Raw genomic sequence first — 20,042 nt, 5'->3', positions numbered from 1 at the left:
TAAGTACCCAGATAATATATGCTTCCCAAAAGTAAGTATAATTTAAGGTAATATATGTTTCCCAGAAATAATTATAATTCAAGGTAAATCATTCATTGGTCAGGATCAACAAGGTCACAAAAGGTAAGTACCAACATATTACGGATACACATAACTTTATTATAATTCAGGTTGGTTTATTATGTAGCTGCAATGAACAAGAAATATACTAATAAACTCTGTATCTACGCAAAAATAAAAATCTCTCTGACGCGTAATATTATATTATCACAATATTTTTCACCAAGGACTAGAAATAATATCTCAAATAGAGAACGTAGTCAAAACTAAGAGTACTATATGTATATATAAAAAAAACAATAATTATTAGCAAAATATTGCTCGCTTAATGAAGACTAGAACTGTTTAGTAGATAACTACTAATACTTGTCATAAGAAAAATAATAAAAGAATTGATCAAGAGACACGGTAGTGTCTCGCCCCTAGTTTGGGCGAAGCCGACCCCTTAGAAGCGAGGCACCGTGTATCTTTACGCGAATTGGACAGTTGAGAGTATTATAGATTTTGGATGCTCAATAACGACTGAAGCAATCGAGTTTTTACTAGGCTTAATCGATAGATTGAGTTCGATTTATATAATGAAAGTGTCTTTATTTTTGCTCTACATGCTTTGTAAGCGGAAATATCATAATGCAAAGTCTAAATATGAAAAATTTCTTTTAAGAAACGTCCACGTCGTCATCATCATCATCGTTCACGCATACATAGTAGTATCTATCGTGCTACACGTATATATTAATCACACGTATACAACACATGCATACACGTATATCACACGTAAACAATACATGCAATAGATGCATGTAGTGGTAATCTTGTACAGTTCTCACGTTTCACAACAGACGGTGCTAGTGGCGCTCTGCGATATTAGCAGCGTGCGGGGTTATGTATAATAAACTCCGCGATATTAGCAGCGTGCGAGGTTATGTACACATCGATACGTGTCTTTTGATAAATATATGGGTTAAATGTGCGATTAGCTCGTTTTTATTTATAATCAGGTAATTATTTCATCATGTCATATATTTTATGACAATTATTAGATTTTATTATTTATTCACTTCTTTATTTTATATTAACAATTATATTCTTATGAAAAAATAATAGGATGGTTGCGTAACAAAAAAATAGTTATATTATTATGAAAAAAATTTAGTATATCACATACATGTAGTATAATATTGCAAAATGTATCTTGTTTTTTATAATTGTTAATATAAAATAAGAAAGTGAATAAATAATATTTATAAAGAATTTATATACATTTTTTATTGCGCATGCATTCATAGCACTATTATGAGTGCTATGAGCTATCAAAAATACATCTTTACGTTATTTATTATTATTAGCTTTTATTATTCGCTTCCTTATTTTATATCAATAATTATATATTTATGAAAGAAATAGTAGGATGGTAGCGTAGCATGAAAGTAGTTATTATTATGAAAGAAATAGTAAAATGGTAACGTAACAAGAAAGTAGTTGCAAATATCATTATATAAATATGTATTCAAGAAAGAAATAGAAGGATCTGCATTTTGCAATGTATACTACATACATGTGATATGCAATACTACTTATATGTGATGTTCTATATTTCTTTCACAATAATAACTACTTTTTTGTTACGCTGCCATACTATGCTACTATTTCTTTCATAAGTATATAATTGTTAATATAAAATAAAGAAACAGTATATTTTGCATATATGTCCGTATTCTAATGATTTAAATATGTTTTACATTACAGATATAGAATGAGGACATTGTAATCTTTTGAAATAGTACTAGAGTTGTTCAAAAAGTAATGCCCTACATTATTTTTTCAGAATATTTTTCAGAATATTCAACAATTTATACACAATATACATGGTAATCTCAATCAACTTCTATTGCTTTATGCCAGTACGATACATTATATGTATTTACTTGCCTTTACTGTACCAACTTTTGTCCTTTCCACGTAACCATGTTTTCACATTTGAATCACGCCCTCTTCATCTTCCAAACCTTATTTCGCGAAGTGCATTTAATTAAGTGGTTCAAAAAGTTAAATATTGGAAGCTATCGCTAAACTGTGTTAAACATATAATTTAAAGATCTCTGCGAAACAAGATTGGGAAGATGATGAGGGGATGATTGAAGCTGTGATGACATGGTTACGTAGAAAAAACAAGAGTTGATACAGTAAAGGCATACATATACTTGTATCGTGCTGGTATAAGGTTATAGAAGTTGATTGAGATTATATTAAAATATAATATATATTTAAAAAGAAGAAATATCCATGTATGTTTAAAAACATTTCAAACCTGTCTAATAAATAGTTTCTGAAAAAATGGCATTATTTGAGCAACCCTAGTAAATCTAAATCATATAGAAAAATGAATGATATCTCTATAAAAACTTACCTTTAAAGAAAAGGTAAAAAAAGTCGCCTAGTATGGGCACGCCAGCAGTGAAAAATTACCCAATGCAAACTCATGTGTAGAATCGTATGAAAAATTACTCATTGCAAACCCATGTAGAATTGTAGTATAAAAAATTACCTATTGCAAACCCATGTAGAATCATATGAAAAATTATCCATTGCAAACCCATGTAGAATCGTACTACAAAAGTAATGATAAAAAAAAATTGCGCGCCAAGTGAAAGTAGAAACTTTTGTACCAGTGGAAAATTTAAGTTGCAAACCTATAGAGTCGTATAATGAACCAGTGAAAAATTTAAGTTGCAAACCCATGTAGAATAGTATAATTATAGAGACCTCTCACGCTGGAAATTACAAACCCATGTAGAATCGTATAATTATAGACCTCTCTTCACGCTGAAAGTTGCAAACCCATGTAGAATCATAACAAAAAAATAAGACAAAACACATAAAAAAAGAATAAAAAATTAATACAAACATTAAAAATTAAAAAATTCTTAAAATTATTACAAATAAAAAAAAATACAAAAATTTTAATTAAAAAACTAGGCATTGCTAAATTAAACAATATGCTAAAGTTAATTTTGAAATTTAGCAGTGCCTAGTTTTTTTAATTAAAATTTTTTAATTTTTTTTCATTTGTAATAATTTTAACAATTTTTTAATTTTTAATGTTTGTATTAATTTTTTATTCTTTTTTTATGTGTTTTGTCTTATTTTTTTGTTATGATTCTACATGGGTTTGCAACTTTCAGCGTGAAGAGAGGTCTATAATTATACGATTCTACATGGGTTTGTAATTTCCAGCGTGAGAGGTCTCTATAATTATACTATTCTACGAGTACATGGGTTTGCAACTTAAATTTTTCACTGGTTCATTATACGACTCTATAGGTTTGCAACTTAAATTTTCCACTGATACAAAAGTTTCTACTTTCACTTGGCGCGCAATTTTTTTTATATCATTACTTTTGTAGTACTATTCTACATGGGTTTGCAATGGATAATTTTTCATATGATTCTACATGGGTTTGCAATAGGTAATTTTTTATACTACAATTCTACATGGGTTTGCAATGAGTAATTTTTCATACGATTCTACACATGGGTTTGCAATTGGTAATTTTTCACTGCTGGCGTGCCCATACTAAGCGACTTTTTTTACCTTTTTTTAAAGGTAAGTTTTTATAGGGATATATTTTACTATCACGAAACTTATAAACTAATCTTAAAACTAAGGTATGCATAATACGCATTCTTAAAATGTCAAATGAAATTGACACCAAACACAGCTCTCGATATCACAAAAACCAGAGCACACTTATCCAGAAGATGATGATTTCATTCCTCCACTTCCATCCTTCTTATGAGCATGGGCAGCCCTCTCGAGCCTCGCTTGAGGCTGGATGTCCCTTTCAGGAGTTGGCGGGCGCTGAGATGTCAACGGGGTAGCCTCTGGTGCCGGTTGCAGCGGTGTGGAAGTATGTATTAAACCGGAAGTGGATTGGTTAAATTTAGGTCTGCGTTTAATCGGTATCTCTAAAGCGATTTTATAAAGATCTTCTACTTTATCCTTATCGGATTTATTTCGTGTCCCTTCACTCATTCTTATTCCCAGAGATCGCACATTTCAATCCTGGATGAACTCCCAAATTTTGGGTATATGTTACGTCCAGGCCCTTCGAGGGATAGGCCACGGAGGTCGTAACAAATACTTCCCGAAATTAAATTTCGGATTGAACGAACTGTTAGGCCCGATAACAGGTCAACAACTGCGATAATCGCTTTTGCCTTGTTTAATTCGGGCGTTCGTTTGGCGGTCCTTTTTCATTAAAGGAATTTAATCCCTTTTACGCAGGACAGGACCTTGTGCGATTTCAAGAAGGGTGGAAGAGAGACAGGGAGGTTAAAGGACAGCTATTAAAATTTTCATTAAGATTTGATTTTATTGAAACAAATAAATGAATATGTATTAGACAATGTTAACATTGAATCGGATTTTGGTCGGCAGAAAATACACTAGTTACGTTCTGAGATAGTTAACGTTGCAATAAATTACTATAATAAACATGAGAGAGAAAAGGAACATATATATATATACAGGGTGTAACTAAACAAACGTATACGAAGCACACCATCAGGTGCAGGACAACAGACTAAATCGAAAAGTCCTGAGCCATTTTTTTATCTGAGCTTTATTTTTTACGCTATAAATTGTTAAAGTTTGCCAATCAGCGCGTGGCTACAACGAAAGGCAGCGTAGACGCCGCCTACTGGGTGGGGAGCGCGGGATCGGAGAGTAGCGAGACAAAGTGGGGCGAAGCGAATGTAGCATGTCTCTGCTCTTTTTTGTACGTTTTGCGTAGCTCTTAAAATTTGATTATTCTCGATACTCTCGGTAGTGTGGAATATTTAATATTTCCATCTCGTTAGCTGTCTCCATATTTGTGTTTAGAAATACTTTTTCTTTGAAGAGAAAGGTCACATGAGTTGTAGTCCGGAGATCGAGCAAGCCACGGACTAGTACTGAATCCTTCCCATCCTTGAGGAAAATTTTTATCGAAGTAATGGCGGATGATAATAAATTTAATATTTAAGTCCAATTATCGGAACCACTTTTAATATTAATTTCAATGAATCTTATTCAAAAGTATCATCCGCCATTACTTCGATAAAAATTTTCCTCAAGGATGGGAAGGATTCAGTACTAGTCCGTGGCCTGCTCGATCTCCGGACTATAACTCATGTGACCTTTCTCTTCAAAGAAAAAGTATTTCTAAACACAAATATGGAGACAGCTAACGAGATGGAAAAATTAAATATTCCACACTACCGAGAGTATCGAGAATAATCAAATTTTAAGAGCTACGCAAAACGTACAAAAAAAAGCAGAGACATGCTACATTCGCTTCGCCCCACTTTGTCTCGCTACTCTCCGATCCCGCGCTCCCCACCCAGTAGGCGGCGTCTACGCTGCCTTTCGTTGTAGCCACGCGCTGATTGGCAAACTTTAACAATTTATAGCGTAAAAAATAAAGCTCAGATAAAAAAATGGCTCAGGACTTTTCGATTTAGTTTGTTGTCCTGCACCTGATGGTGTGCTTCGTATACGTTTGTTTAGTTACACCCTGTACATATTGTGACGTTGCCGTCACGACGCGCGTCCCTCCAGCCGAAATCGCGGGGCAAGGGCCGAGCGGTCGCGCCACGCGAGAGAGAGAGACAGCACGAGAGCCACCGATTTTCCCCGGAGAGACGGCTTGCGATACCGAAATTATATTAATAATTCGCGTTTATTTTTATTTTTTTTTATCGTACACGGAGCGTTGTTACGAGGACAGAGCCGAACAACAACGGCGACCTACAGAGCATCAAAAACATAGCCAGCAACCTTGGAGGGACATAAAAACCGTCCGGAGCCACCGTATTTACAAAAATTGGGAAGTCAGTCGATTCAAGGATGCGGCCGTTACAGCGAAGATCGCGCAAACCCTTCCGACCGGGCAGTGACGTACATTGAAAAGGCGAGGAAGTCACTCCGGATTCACGAGGACGGATCGCATCGAACTGCAGTTCGACGGAACCGAAAAACGATCTCGGCCACACCGCGAGATACCATGAGGTTCCAAGGATAGCCGAGGCTCTCGAAAGCGTAACGCTATTACCGCCCATTATAATTATTACGAACTACCGATAAGGGCGCTGTCGCCCTAAGTACGGCCACAGTATATACAGTAGCGCAACTTACTGAAATTTATGATGCCCAAAATGGAGTGCGCATGCGCGAAGTCAGCGAGTAAATACAGTACCGCCATCTGAACTTTAACTCACTTTCTCTTTCTTTGTTCACACTCTCTCTCGCTCATTCTCTTAGCATTTAAATGGTCGTGAAAACATATGTTTTTATTGACAAGTTTGAGTGCAGAGTAATTTCAAATAGTAAGAAAGTGATTACAAAGTAGTCTTGTGTCACAGCTTGTGTAGTGAAAGTGAAGTGCGAGTGAAATTAGTGGAAAAAAGTGGAAAGCTGATTGAAGCATATCCTTAGAGGAAATGGTTAACCTATATATATTTATATAGATTTTTTTATTTTCTCGTAGGAAGCACTTTGATCTTAGCTTTGTGTTTCAGATATATTGCTAGGGCGTTTTTAAATACTAAAAAATAAATAATTTATATTTACAATATTTTAAATTGTACTTAAATTTATTTTAATTTATTTAATGTATCCTTATACTCAAAATTAATCTTAATAATCAAAATGTTTGTATTAATTTGAATTTACAATGTTAATAGATTATAGCAAGTATTTTTGTATCGCCAGTAAAGAATAAAATTAGGAATAACTGTAGACGACCCAACTGGCTTAATTGATTTTTATTAATTCGATGTCATATAAAAATACAGACTACGTTTCGACCTTTGGTTCAGGTCCTTATCAAGTCTAAAATTAAAAGATATAAAAAATAATAATACAAATTCTAGACACAATGGTTATTAGAAACGATGGGAAACTTATGACGAATTGGTATCGGAAACCCACCTCTTCTGGTAGATATTTAAATTATTATTCCAATCATCCGTTTAAATACAAAGTGAACACCATCAATAACTTAGTTGATCACGCTATTTTGTTATCTGATGATCGTTTCCATAATAAGAACTTACATATTGTTAAAAGAATCTTGTCTAATAATTGCTTTCCTATGACGATCATCGAGCGTTATATCTATAAAAAAACGTGTTTTTTAAAAAACTCTCATAACGTTGCTGACAAAGATAATGATTTTGATATTTCTTCTTGTATTTTAATGCCGTATATTAAAAACTTGAGTGATATTATTGCGAGATCTATTAAGAAAACAGGCTTAAATGTTATTTACACTATACCAAAAAAACTAGACAATGTAATTAAACGCGGAAAAGACAAATTGCCTAAAGCGGATATGACCGAGTTTGTATATAAGATCGACTGCAATGACTGCGACGCTACATACATTGGACAAACTAAAAGACACCTAAATACTCGGATAAAAGAACATAGGAATAACATAAAATTGCATAATAGTAACCAGAACGTTATAAGCAAGCATAGAAATGAATATTTACATGACTTTAAATGGACACATACTAGGAAAAGAGAGATAGCCGAAATGTTTTATATAAAAAAATATAACAACACGATTAACCTACATAAAGACACAGAGAATTTAAATCCTATTTATGATAGAGTAATAAAGGCTGTTTAACTTAGTTCGTTCTTTACCATCTCTACAAAACGTTAGTTGACACATCATATGTATTTAGAGAAATTTAACTTGTTGAAATTTTATTAAATGTTACGTAAGGTATGTTTTAAATGATTTACTTTATAACAATCGTTAGTTTCACTTGGTTTACGCTATGCATCCATAAAATGATTTTTTTTATATATTTGTATTATTATTTTTTATATCTTTTAATTTTAGACTTGATAAGGATCTGAACCAAAGGTCGAAACGTAGTCTGTATTTTTATATGACATCGAATTAATAAAAATCAATTAAGCCAGTTGGGTCGTCTACAGTTATTCCTAATGTTAATAGATTAATTAATAAATTGGAAATTTTTTATTAGTTGTAATTTACTTGTAATTTAATGTACGTATTTTTATATTTTTATTGTAAAATAAAATATTCATAATAATAAAATATATTTATTACATTCATTCATTATATTTATTTATATAATATTCATATTCAACTTAATATTTATTCATTTATTATATATTTATAATAATTAAATATTCCAATATTTATTATAAAATATGGTATATTTTATTGAAAAATATATATTTATTTTATTTAATAAATTGCATTAGAATGTTTTCAAAAATTTCATTATTAAATTATTAAATATAATTAAAAATATGTACATATACAAAAAAGAGAAAAAATAAAGCTAAGGATGAAGAGTGAGAAAAAAGTTTAGATGGCGGTACTGCATGTACTCGCTGACTTGGCGCATGCGCACTCCATTTTGAGCATCATATACATCAAAGGTGCCGACACAGAGTTGCGCTACTGTATATACTGTGGTACGGCCGTGCGTAAACCGCGCGACGGCGATAAGTCGTGCGATGCGATAATTGGGTGGGCGTCCGCGCAACCCCTTTCGCGCAGGATTGAGTCCCGATATCGATTCGGGGCAGTAGATCCGACACTCTAGTGCTGCCTGTCCTACGTGGTGCGTGCCCGTTACCGAGCGTCAGCTGATCTCGAGGCTAATGAGATTTCGAGTTACCGGAGACGCAGAGGTGCCCACGGAGAGAGATTTTCGTATCGGTGAGGTCACCCGTGTAAGAACTATTAATCACGTTTATGTACGTCCGAGCCTTAGCCACTCTAACGTCGTCGCGAGCTTTTTGGTGTAACTTTAGATTAGAGGTGTTCGCGAGGGCTCTGCCCGACCTTTGGTGCTTTAGTGTTTGCGAGCGATCGACGTTAACAAGGAGATGACGCCAATTGGAAAATCGCTTTTCCAACGAGTCATGGTGCGTTCGATAGCTTGTAGCTAGCTAACGAAAACCCTAAAGGCGTTTGCGCCAATGGGCCTTTGTTTAGTAGAAATTACGAGACAAAGTTAGAGTCACGCAGCTACGTTTCTCATAAGCAAGGACACTATGATTCTTTTCGAGTGAGCGGCGTGGCTGCGAAGACTAAGGCTCTCGTTCATTGTTTTTTGCGCCGGCGGCGAAGGTTCGAATCCCGCTGACGACTGCTTCGCTTCCTTTTTTTTTTTTTCAATATTGGACATTAAAAAAATACTATATTATTATTTATTTATTATTTTTTATTTATTTATTTTTTTTACATAAAAATAAGTACATTTTTAAATGTTTGAACGCAATAAAAAACACAAATCATGTGAGTTGATTATTTTTTTCATGCAACTTATATCAAAATAAAATATGTAAACTTTAATCGTCTATATTATAAAAAATTTCCATTGCTTCGCAATGTCGTGGATGAAAATCAATATAAAAACATTTGAAACATAAAATTTTGTCACACCACGAACATTTTATAAAGGAATTATATTGTCCACATTCGCATTTTTTATTAACAATAATAGGGGGAAAGCATATTTGATTTACATTTAAAAAGATGTTTCTATTGTCAGCTAACTTTGCAGCATACCATGCGTATTGAAGCATATTTTTAAATTTTGGTGCTGATAATAAATAATGAATTATTGATTGTATGCGAATTGCATCAGCACGAGTATTTAATTGTTTGCTTTCGTCGCTTGCAATGACATCTGGACAATTTTGTATTTTTTTAATTATAATTTTTACTTGTCTGTAAAAATATACATCACATGGCTGACAAATCGGAGTACATTTTGGTGGTATAATTTGCAAATTACATGTTGGTTTATTATTTTTGTTGCGGAATATTTCGTTATATGTTTGGATGTTTTTTTGTCCTCCCCAGGAATCAACAATAAATAAAAACAAATTATCCCGGACATACGGTTTAACAACATTTTTCAAATACTGTTCGTATAATGACGTTGTTAATTTGCCCGATTTGGAACATACAACGACAACATTTTTACATAATTTTAATAACTCATCTACATCTTTTTTTACACGTACTCCAAAATAATCAGAATATTCTTGCAAACAAACAAATACTTTATTTAATAACTTCCCGGATTTTGTCAGCGAATATTGGGCGGTGTACGAATGCGAAACTTTATTTAAATCGCCGATATACAATTGGACTAATTTTTCTCCAGTATGCGTGTAAGTTCGCGACACATTAACTCTATACTCACATCCTGTTTGATCTGTATTAATTACAAAATCGGGGTCGTAATCCGGTGAAATTGCTTGAATTAATTTTTGAAACTGTTCCGCTGATTTTATCACAGCTTCTGGTTCAATTGCCTCTTTTTTAGAAATATACCGGACAACGCGACGATTCGATATCTTGTGATCGTGTAAAAAGTTGGTCAACCATGTGCTGGATGCTACGAAATGGAAAGCACTTATAGGTTCTTCGTTTTCCTTTTGTGCATTGTTATATTGTGCGGCTACAGCTATCGCCCATTGTTGCAGCAAACGTCGTGTAACTAATTGATTATTATTTCTTGCTTCTACAAAGCGATCGTACACATTAACTTTTATTGTATTTAATTTGTCTCTAAAAGTGCCACCTGACAAAACAGCTTTTTTATATTTTGCAACATCAGAGGCATGGTTTAAATACTTTTTAAAATGATGCTTTAATGTTTTAAAAGACCACTGTGGATGTTCTTCAGCTGTCATTACAATCTTCAATTTGACATTATATGGTACTATTTTATGCGCAGCAATTTTTTCCGGAGGTTCATAGTCTTCCAATTCATCGAGTATATTCTCACTCGTACTTGGCATATCTTCGCAGGTAACTACCTCTTGTCCTTCTTCTGTATAATATTCAATTTCGTCCATAATTTCATGCTCTCCCAACAGTTTAATAAATTTTTCAAAAAGTTTGCCGCCAACTAATTTGGCATTGTTCGAAAATTTGCGTGGGGCGTCAGCAAATATTAAATTAAAGCGTACAACAGTATCTACAAACAATTATTTAACATTATAATTTGAAATATACTGTGATGTTATAAAAGCAGATGTTTTTTTCAATTCTTCATTAATAATATATTTACCTCGAAAATATTCGATTGCATCCGTCAAATCTTCCTTTGAAATATCGCACTTTGCAAGTAGTTGCACATATTTAATAGTATTATCAGTAATATATGTTGTCTCCATTTTTACCGATGTTTCGTGCCACGCTCTCTTTCGAAATGCTGTTACGAAACTGGTGAGACACGTTATAACGTGTGAGAATGCCTTCGTGAAAACCGTTAAAAAGATCGAATAGAGGGGACAACAGTCCCTTCTACCTAACAAAGACTTTTCAAACGCTGGCAGGTATACTTGCCCGTCCTTTTCTCTCATCTCTACATATTTCACACACAATTTTAATACATATATAAAATATTCCACAATAAAGATAATAAACAAACATGTAATTTGCAAATTATACTGCCAAGATGTATATGTTAACCACGCAATGTTTATTTTTACATGGATTTTCATCCACGACATTGCGAAGCAATGGAAATTTTTTATAATATAGACGATTAAAGTTTACATATTTTATTTTGATATAAGTTGCATGAAAAAAATAATCAACTCACATGATTTGTGTTTTTTATTGCGTTCAAACATTTAAAAATGTACTTATTTTTATGTAAAAAAAATAAATAAATAAAAAATAATAAATAAATAATAATATAGTATTTTTTTAATGTCCAATATTGAAAAAAAAAAAAAAGGAAGCGAAGCAGTCGTCAGCGGGATTCGAACCTTCGCCGCCGGCGCAAAAAACAATGAACGAGAGCCTTAGTCTTCGCAGCCACGCCGCTCACTCGAAAAGAATCATAGTGTCCTTGCTTATGAGAAACGTAGCTGCGTGACTCTAACTTTGTCTCGTAATTTCTACTAAACAAAGGCCCATTGGCGCAAACGCCTTTAGGGTTTTCGTTAGCTAGCTACAAGCTATCGAACGCACCATGACTCGTTGGAAAAGCGATTTTCCAATTGGCGTCATCTCCTTGTAAGTGGCGAGAGCCTCCGAGACCGTCAGTCCGTGGATTGAATTACGCGTTATTCTCGTCTCTCCGGGATTCGGTCGGGTTTGCATATCGCGACTGTGCGTTGTCGCGTCTTTGTATAATTGTGTCGTGCGATTGAGTGAGTACCGTCGTAGCGTGAGAATCTTGTCGCGGGATTATTTATCGATCCGAATGAAGAGCGTATATAAAAAGAGTTCGCGTAAAACATTTAATTGTAGAGTGAACCGATGATACTCGCGACCATCGGCGAGAGAGCGCGAACATGAGAGAGATCACGCGAGAGCGCGCACGCGGAAAAGAGAGAGAGCGAAGACCCGACCCCGTGCCGTCGGAAGATTATCGGATTGCGCCGCGAGAGATTATCTCGCTCTTATTGTTAAAGTCGTAGGTCGTGCAAACGAATTTCGCCTGCTTATTATTATTTTTATTACGCGTCACTATTGTTAGTCCATTAGGTTATTATGTTTTTTTTGTAAGTTAAAGTTACCGTTAATATTATTTGAAGCCCTAGCGTCGTATTTTCTTTATTACATTCTCGTACCGCAAAATTATCATTACTGTTGAACGGATTGATGTTTCCGTCGCATTCGGCATATTACTTGTTAATTTCTTTTATTACTTTTATATTTCTGTTTCATTAATTTTTCTTTAATGAATTTATGTTATTTTCTTTTTATAATAAACTTCTATGATTAAAATTGCCAAATATACCACGTCGTTTATTTCGTGTCTCGTCTTGTCACGTAAATTGTAAGTCCTGCGTTTAAGTATTTCGCGACTTTATCATTCGCGAATCTATTCGTTTCGCGGCAACACCACCCTGTCCCTCTACCGTTAGGAGAGCTGACCGACCCGTAGCGGGTTTTCGGCCAAGATTTCGCATTGAGTTCATTCGCGGATTGACGCGTGAAAGACCGTGTCTGGCGCCCTAAGCATTGATTCGTATTAATTACGGCCCTTTTCTCCGCTGCGGTACGCGCGGAGCGACCGACACCTTAGCTCACACGCGCGAATTAATTAATAACAACATCTGTCTTGTTTTTTTTGTAGACGACTCAGCTCCATTCTTCCGGTTTGCCGCGCGCGAATCGGAAGATAAAGTCGTCGCAATATATATATACTTATATATGGAGCATTCCACGCCAAATCAACGACTTTTTTCCCCGACCATTTTTTATTTGCTTCATTTTTTTTATGTTTTTGTATCCATTAAAAGTAGCTTCCATAAATTTTTTTTGGATTTTTATCAATATCGATTTCCGAGGTACACATTTAAAAAAAAATTGATTTTAACAATTTTCGAAAATTTCAAATATTTATAACTTGAAGAAAAATAAAATATTGTCATTGATAAGGTGATCATTTTTGTCTTTGAATGTATTTTTCGAAAAAAATATTTAAAAAATTTTTAAAAAAATTTAATAATGTTTTAATCAATTTTAACCGAAATTATTTTTTCTTCCTCAATGAGACCCTTTCGATTTTTTTCAAGAAAATGTATATCATTCTAGACTTAAAAACAAAATTTTTGAGCTATTGGCGAAGAAGGGATTCAAATATTTTAGATTTTTTAAGACTATTTCTCGACTTTTTTTTCAATTTTTTTTTAAATATCGCACTTTTTAGTGTTTTACACTACTCTGATTTAAAAAATAAGTATTTACAAAATTAATAGGTATTCATTTTGAAGTATTAAAGGGTTAAGAGAAACGAAAATTTCAATATGTTAAAAAAATTAAAAATATTGGAATTTTCTTTTTTCCTGACCCTTAAAACTTTAAAATAAGTGCCTGTTAATTTTGTAAAAACTTATTTTTTAAATCAGTTGTGTAAAAAAAAAATTTTTTTTTAAATTGAAAAATAGTTACCTGCCTTCGGCAGAGTGCCCCGCTCTCAGGAGTACTGAATGATTAACTGACTGACTAACTGATTGACGATTTACAACTGTTACTTGTTAATTGCCAACTTCTTAACTGTTGACTCTTAACTCTTGACTGCTAATTGTTAATTATGCTTCTGAGGATTTCCCTGTTTTTATACAGATTGTCTGCTCCATCTTTTTTTCTTTACGCAGGGGAAATGCATTACGCATACCCTATCGCCTCGGGAAAGGCGAATAGGGTTATGTGGGACTCTCTACCAGTGGCACCAGCCGTCTAGTGGTCCCTCCTATGGTAACCATCTGAGGTCCCACCAGTGGCAACAGCCGGCTGGTAGCCTACCCACTAAAATCCCTGCGAGTGTCCTTCGCGGGCGTTACCGGGGGGCGGCGAGGATGCTAGATTCCATGCCGACTCGCCGCCCACTCGCCGATCCTTCTCGGGGAGAGGGTCGCTTCCGTAGAGGCAGCCCCCTCCTTCCGCCATTGTGCGGGCTTCGCGATTGTGGCGCGGGGGGGACACCTCCCCCACGCCACGCCCTCCTGATGTTATTCGTGGGGCAGGGTCGAGGCTTGAGTTACCCGCTCGAGCCCCGGCCCCCCGGCCCCTCGACTGCGGCTCCCTCCGCCCCCCGTGGGGCAGCGGATTCCGCCTTCAGCCAAGGGACCCTCCTCGAGGTTCAGGCGGCTTGTCCCGACTATTCGTCAGCGCAAGCCGCCCTTCTCCCTCTTGCGAGGTTGTCGGGAGAGAAGACCAGGACTTAAGCGTCCCGGGTCCACCCCCGAAAACCTCATCCCGGGTCTATGTTGGTCACGGGAAGGCGGGTAAGTCGTTTCCTCCGGGGAGGAAACTTCGTCCTCGCTGCTGCTCTCATCCTCTCCACCCTCTCGCTCCAAGGAGCGCCTCCTCTCTCCTGTTTGCTCCCTCTCTCTTTCCCTCTCCTCCTTCTGCGACATCACTGCCTCGCAGAAGGAAGAGAGGGCTCTCCACCCCGTGTCACTTCCGACCGCTGCCGCAATCACGGCCGAGAGCGACAAGTCCGCTCCCACCGCGGCCACAAGATCCCTTCTTTCATTCTCCCATGTGACGCACACCTCCAACGTGTATTGTGCGTCATTCTTCTCGTGGCCGCAGTGGGCGCAGTGAGTCGTGCGCTCTTTGCCTATTCGACACAGGTACTCCCCGAAGCACCCATGCACGATGAGCACCTGCGTCATCCTGTAGGAAACCCCCTTGGCCCCGTCCAGCCACTGCTGGAGGCAGGGCCGGATGGCTCCGACGGTCCTCTGGTCGGGCATCCTCGGATCTCCAAGGATGTCCGTCCATCTCTCGATCAAGGACCGTCGGGCGTGGACTCTCATTATACGCCGGTCCCGGTCCGCGAAGGCTATCCCCCCGCCTGGAGCTCCCTGGTACGTCGATATACGTCGGCGTGCATTCTAGCCAGGAGCTCCATTGGGGGGACTTCCGCCAATACTCCCACGGCCGCCCAGCTCACCGTACGATACCCCCGGCATATACGGTTAGCCACCCGCCTTTGCACTTGGTGCATGCAGTTCTTAATGTTGCGGGTGGCTTCCATCTCGTTTACCCATACGGGAGCACCGTATAGAGCCATGGCGTGCACCGTACCAGCGTATAAGCGGCGAGCCCTCCCATCCGGTCCTCCGCGATTCGGCAGCAGCCTGCTCAAGGCCATAGCTGCCTTATCTACTCTCGGAGCCAGACGACGGAAGTGCTCGCCGAACTTCCACCTACCATCCAGGTAGAGGCCCAGATCCCCCCCGTTATCCGCCACCTTGTCGTGGTGGGGGGGCTCACCCCTCGCAAGGGAATAGCCTTGCGAGAGGTACCAAGAGCGGATAGTACCTCCGAGTAATGGAGGTACACTTGCCACCGGTCACTGGAGGCGCCCCCTAGTTTCCGGGGGCTCCTCCGAGGCTGGGAGAGTTCCTCAGCCGCGGGGGACGGGGCCCACTTCCCCGTCAGAGCCTTGACTCGCGTGAGTCTTGGCTCGTATGTGGTAAGGGATGGCGACCCGGAATACAAACGCCCGGTGGCATGGCACCGTTAGGAGAGGGCATTGCACGGCGCTTCGGCGCTTGCCCTCCCGCTTTTGCGGCCTTGGCCGCCGGGGTTCCCCCTCGTTGTTCGGGGGGTGTATTTTTCGGGGTTCTTCCCGGGGGTGTCCCCCCCGGGCCGCGGGGGTGGGATTTCGTGCGGTGTGGGCCGCTGGGGGAGGGGACTGACCGTGACTACCCGAGGGGCTTTGCCCGGAGGGTTTCACCCGAGGGGCATTGCCCGGAGGGGGTCACGGCAGTCAGTCGCCGGGGCCGCTCGGACGTATTCCGAGGCGGGGCCCGGCGACGAGAGGAACCCCAGGGTGCTGGTTGGGGGTCTCCAGGCTGGGTAGCCTGGGTCCCCGTCCCAGCGTCCCTGGGGAGTAGCCGCGCCCGGGCCGCTCGGACATATTCCGAGCTCGGGTCGGGTGCGACGTGGAGGGCCGCGTGGTTACCCGAGGGGCTTTGCCCGGAGGGGTTACCCAAGGGGCATTGCCCGGAGGGTGCCACGCGGACCTGCCGTCGGGGCCGCTCGGACTTATTCCGAGGCGGGGCCCGGCGGCGAGAGCAAGTACTCCTGGCCGGTCGGGACCGTTTCCCCTTCCGAACCGGCCGGCCAGGAGAGGCGTTGTCCCCCCGCTGGCAGGTGAAGGCACCGGCGGGGGGATGTGCTGGCCGCCACGGCGTGTAGGGCAGGGCCGGGGAGCGGCGACCCTGTCCAAAGCGTCCGCGGGGCCCCCCGAGTGGCGTCACCCGCGGAGGTGCCCCCGTTGTCGGAGGCGGGGGACCCCCGAAACCCCATGGGGGAGTCAAACCCCTCATGGGGGAGTAAGGGGCTCGGAGTCCAGTGCCGGGGGTGCGGTATCCCCCCCGGACCGCGACATAAGCCGGCTCCCCGGGAGTCCCCGGGGCACCGGTTTGGGGGGCGATTCCGGGCGCGAAGGCCGGTCATGTTTCGGGTCGCGCTACGGGTCGTCCCCTGGCCGGTGGGAGATACGCCGGCCGGTTGAGTCTCCGCGGGTAGTGGGAAAAACCAGAAATGAAAAGACAACAAACACCTAAAAACCAAAAACAAGAAAAGAGGAAAAACTCAAGCTCTGAGGAGCTGAGAGGAAAGGAGGATGGCAGGGGCAGGGAAAGATCTCCTATCAGAAAGGTTGAAGAATTCCCGACAACCAGGAAGACAAGGCAGAGCCAAATAAATCGTAGTCAAAGCCTGGACGACAAACAGAGAGGGATGCAAGTATGCATCAACATGTCGGAATGCAGCGTTGCTTTGTCGAGAATGAGCTCGACGAGCAATGCAAGTTCGGTCATCACAGTTGACCAAAACAAAGAGGGGCAAAACACCCAGGAAAAGGCAACGCTCACTAGCAAACAGCAGGAAGTGGGCGAAGACGGGAAGCGGTCGGACTCTGTCGCCGACACAATAAGCCTCGGCGAATCCGAGTACGAGACAGGAGATACTGAAGGCAATCAACTGAGTACGGAGAGGCCCAGAAAGAAAAAGAGGGGAAGGAAAGAATCTACAGGAGAATACCGCAAGCTCCTGGAACAGAAGAAGAAGGAAGAGGATGAAAGAAAGGCACAATTGAAGAGGTACATCCTGGACCTCTCATCGAAGCCTGACGATACCAAAGCATATCGGGATTTTCTTTTATCAACGAAGAACAAGGAGGAGGAAATGAAAATGACCCCACTGTTAGACATAGAGGCGATGGTCGCAGAAGAAGCTACGCAACTGTTCAAAGTAGCAAGGGATTCTGGAACACTGAAAGGAACATTCCAGAAACAATTCAAAGAGTCGGCCGCAAAAATGGTCGCGGCAGCGACAGTCCTTGCGCAAAAAACGCAAGAGTATGGCGATTCCTCAGCCATCGAAAGAAGGCTTGAGGAGATGAGTAAGGAAATAAGAGCACTAAGGGAGGAAAATGCCAAACTAAGAAGAATAGTTGGCAAGATGAGATAGATAGAGGGAAAAAAGAAGGAAAGATCCAACGATGAGTGGGGATACTTTGGATGGGAGGAAGCCTCCGTAACCCCGCTTCCATCAAGTGATGGGGAGGACACGGAGACAGAAGAGGGACTCCACCTCTACCCGCAAGGGGTAGGAAAGCCCCCAGGAAAAGAGGAGTAAGAAAAGAAAGTGCTGAGGAAACCCCACTTCTACCAAAAGGTAGGGGAGCCTCTTCAACACAAGGGAAAGGAAGTGTCGAGGAAACCCCACTTCTGCCACAGAGTGGCAGGGGAGCCTCCCCAACACCTAGAAAGGAAGAAAGAATGGAAGTAGAGGGAGAAGAGGAAAACATATCACCACCTCAGGCTCAAGAGACAGAGGAAGGGAGGATTAAACGTGAAGAGGAAATCGAAAAAGTGACCCAAAGATTGTTCTATAGTGATTTCTTCCCAATGGTGGAAAGAATGATGGGAAAAATGATCCAAGACGTTACCGCCATGGTGGTCAAGCCAATGAGACCACCTCTTAAGTCTGACAAGGCACCTCTTGAGACCAATAAAGTACCGGAAACAAGAGATAAAAAATTCAAAAGCAAGGAAAGTGGGCAGAGGGTAACTACCCTCAACCCACCCGCTCGCAATCCAGTTCCGAGAAACCCTGTGCCTAGTAAATCAGGGAAAAAGGACGAGGGGAAGAATAAAGAAAAAGAGAAGGGGAAAAATAAAGCAGCAACAATAGCTGCAAAATCAGAAGGGGAAAAACCAAAGAAGGAAGAGGAAAAGCCAAAGAAAGATGAGGAAGAGGAGGAATGGACCACAGTGGTCAAGAGGAAAAAAGTTAACAATAATAATAATAATGAGCCAAAAAATGCTCCAGAGAAGGAGACAACCCCAACCAAGGGACAAAACAAAAAGGATAACCCAAAAGGGGAGAAGGACAAACCCAAAATGGGAAAAATACCGCGAACAGCCGCGGTAATACTAACATGCCCCGCAGGGACGTACGAGGAAACAATGCGGGAGGCAAGAAAGAAAATAAACCTGGAAGAATTAGATATGAAAGATGGAGTTCATATTACCAGAGCTCAAACGGGAGCACTAAAAATGGAAATTCCCGCACTCCGTAACAAAGACGGAGAAATAGTCCAAACCAAGGAAGAAAGGACCGACAAATTGGCTGCGAAACTACAAGTAGCACTCGCCGGGAAAGAAGGAGTGAGGGTGGACCGACCCACCAAGACAGCCGAAATTAGAATTAAGGACTTGGAAGGGTCGATCTCACCCTCAGAAATACACGAAGCAGTAGCTGATGCAGGAGACTGCGATGTAGGCCAAATTAAGGTGGGGGATATCAGAATATCCCCCTCAGGTACGGGCATGGGCGAGATGCCCACTGACAGCCGCTAAGAAAATAGCGGAAAGAGGAAGGATCGTTGTAGGATGAGCAAGGGCCAGAGTAGAAGTTCTCGAAAAAAAGGCCCTTGCAATGCTACAAATGTTTGGAGGAGGGTCATGTCAGGGACAGATGTCCCAACAAAGTAGACAGGAGCTCCCGCTGCTACAGATACGGGGGCGAAGGACACCCCTTCAGACTCTGCACGGAAAAAATAAACTGCCCAGTGTGCAGCGACAGGGGACTCCCTGCCAATCATAGGGCAGGGAGTAAAGCTTGTGGACCCACACAGAAGGGTAGCAAAGGGGTAAGTCTGGGCCCAAAACCCATAAGCCAGAAAGAGGCAACAAAGCCCCGCGTTAAGGAGGTGAAAGAAGTAGCAATAGCGGTTAAAACCGACAGTATAACCGGAGCCTTCACCCTCTCGAAAGCAAAGATCTCCACAAAGGAGATGAAGACAAGAGAAAGAAGAGAGGAAGAAAAAAGAGAAGAAGAGGGAGGCAACAAGAAGCAAAGGCTTCGAGAGAACTTGGAAGAGGATGATCCGGATACGATGGAGGTGATATCCGAGGTGAGGCCAGACCATAGCTCAGC

General features: G+C 40.4%; 1 protein-coding gene across 1 annotated transcript; it reads right to left on the bottom strand.

Annotated features, from left to right (window-relative positions):
* Positions 1 to 3,811: 3,811 nt before the first annotated feature.
* Positions 3,812 to 11,457, bottom strand: LOC145943198 (uncharacterized). Its single transcript, XM_083050683.1, has 3 exons — positions 11,185 to 11,457; positions 10,169 to 11,091; positions 3,812 to 4,063 (listed from the first exon to the last, which is right to left on the bottom strand). The coding sequence occupies exons 1-3, from the start codon at positions 11,288 to 11,290 to the stop codon at positions 3,812 to 3,814; spliced, it is 1,281 nt and encodes a 426-aa protein (XP_082906809.1). The 5' UTR covers positions 11,291 to 11,457.
* Positions 11,458 to 20,042: the final 8,585 nt, after the last annotated feature.

This window comes from Prenolepis imparis, unplaced genomic scaffold, assembly GCF_030444845.1.
Source record: "Prenolepis imparis isolate NDT839.2.m4 unplaced genomic scaffold, iyPreImpa1.0 SCAF_11, whole genome shotgun sequence".
Taxonomy (NCBI): Eukaryota; Metazoa; Arthropoda; class Insecta; order Hymenoptera; family Formicidae; genus Prenolepis; species Prenolepis imparis.
The sequence above is the reverse complement of the archived record's forward strand: the minus strand, read 5'-3'. Positions and strand labels throughout refer to the sequence as shown.

What these genes read in the sequence shown, in the direction of transcription:
- LOC145943198 (XM_083050683.1), bottom strand. Translation starts at nt 11,290, where the DNA reads ATGGAGACAACATATATTACTGATAATACTATTAAATATGTGCAACTA. An exon ending in TGCAATCGAATATTTTCGAG is followed by an intron (nt 11,092 to 11,184) that starts GTAAATATATTA and finishes AATTGTTTGTAG; the next exon opens with ATACTGTTGTACGCTTTAAT. An exon ending in CCGGGAAGTTATTAAATAAA is followed by an intron (nt 4,064 to 10,168) that starts GTATTTGTTTGT and finishes AAATCCGATAAG; the next exon opens with GATAAAGTAGAAGATCTTTA.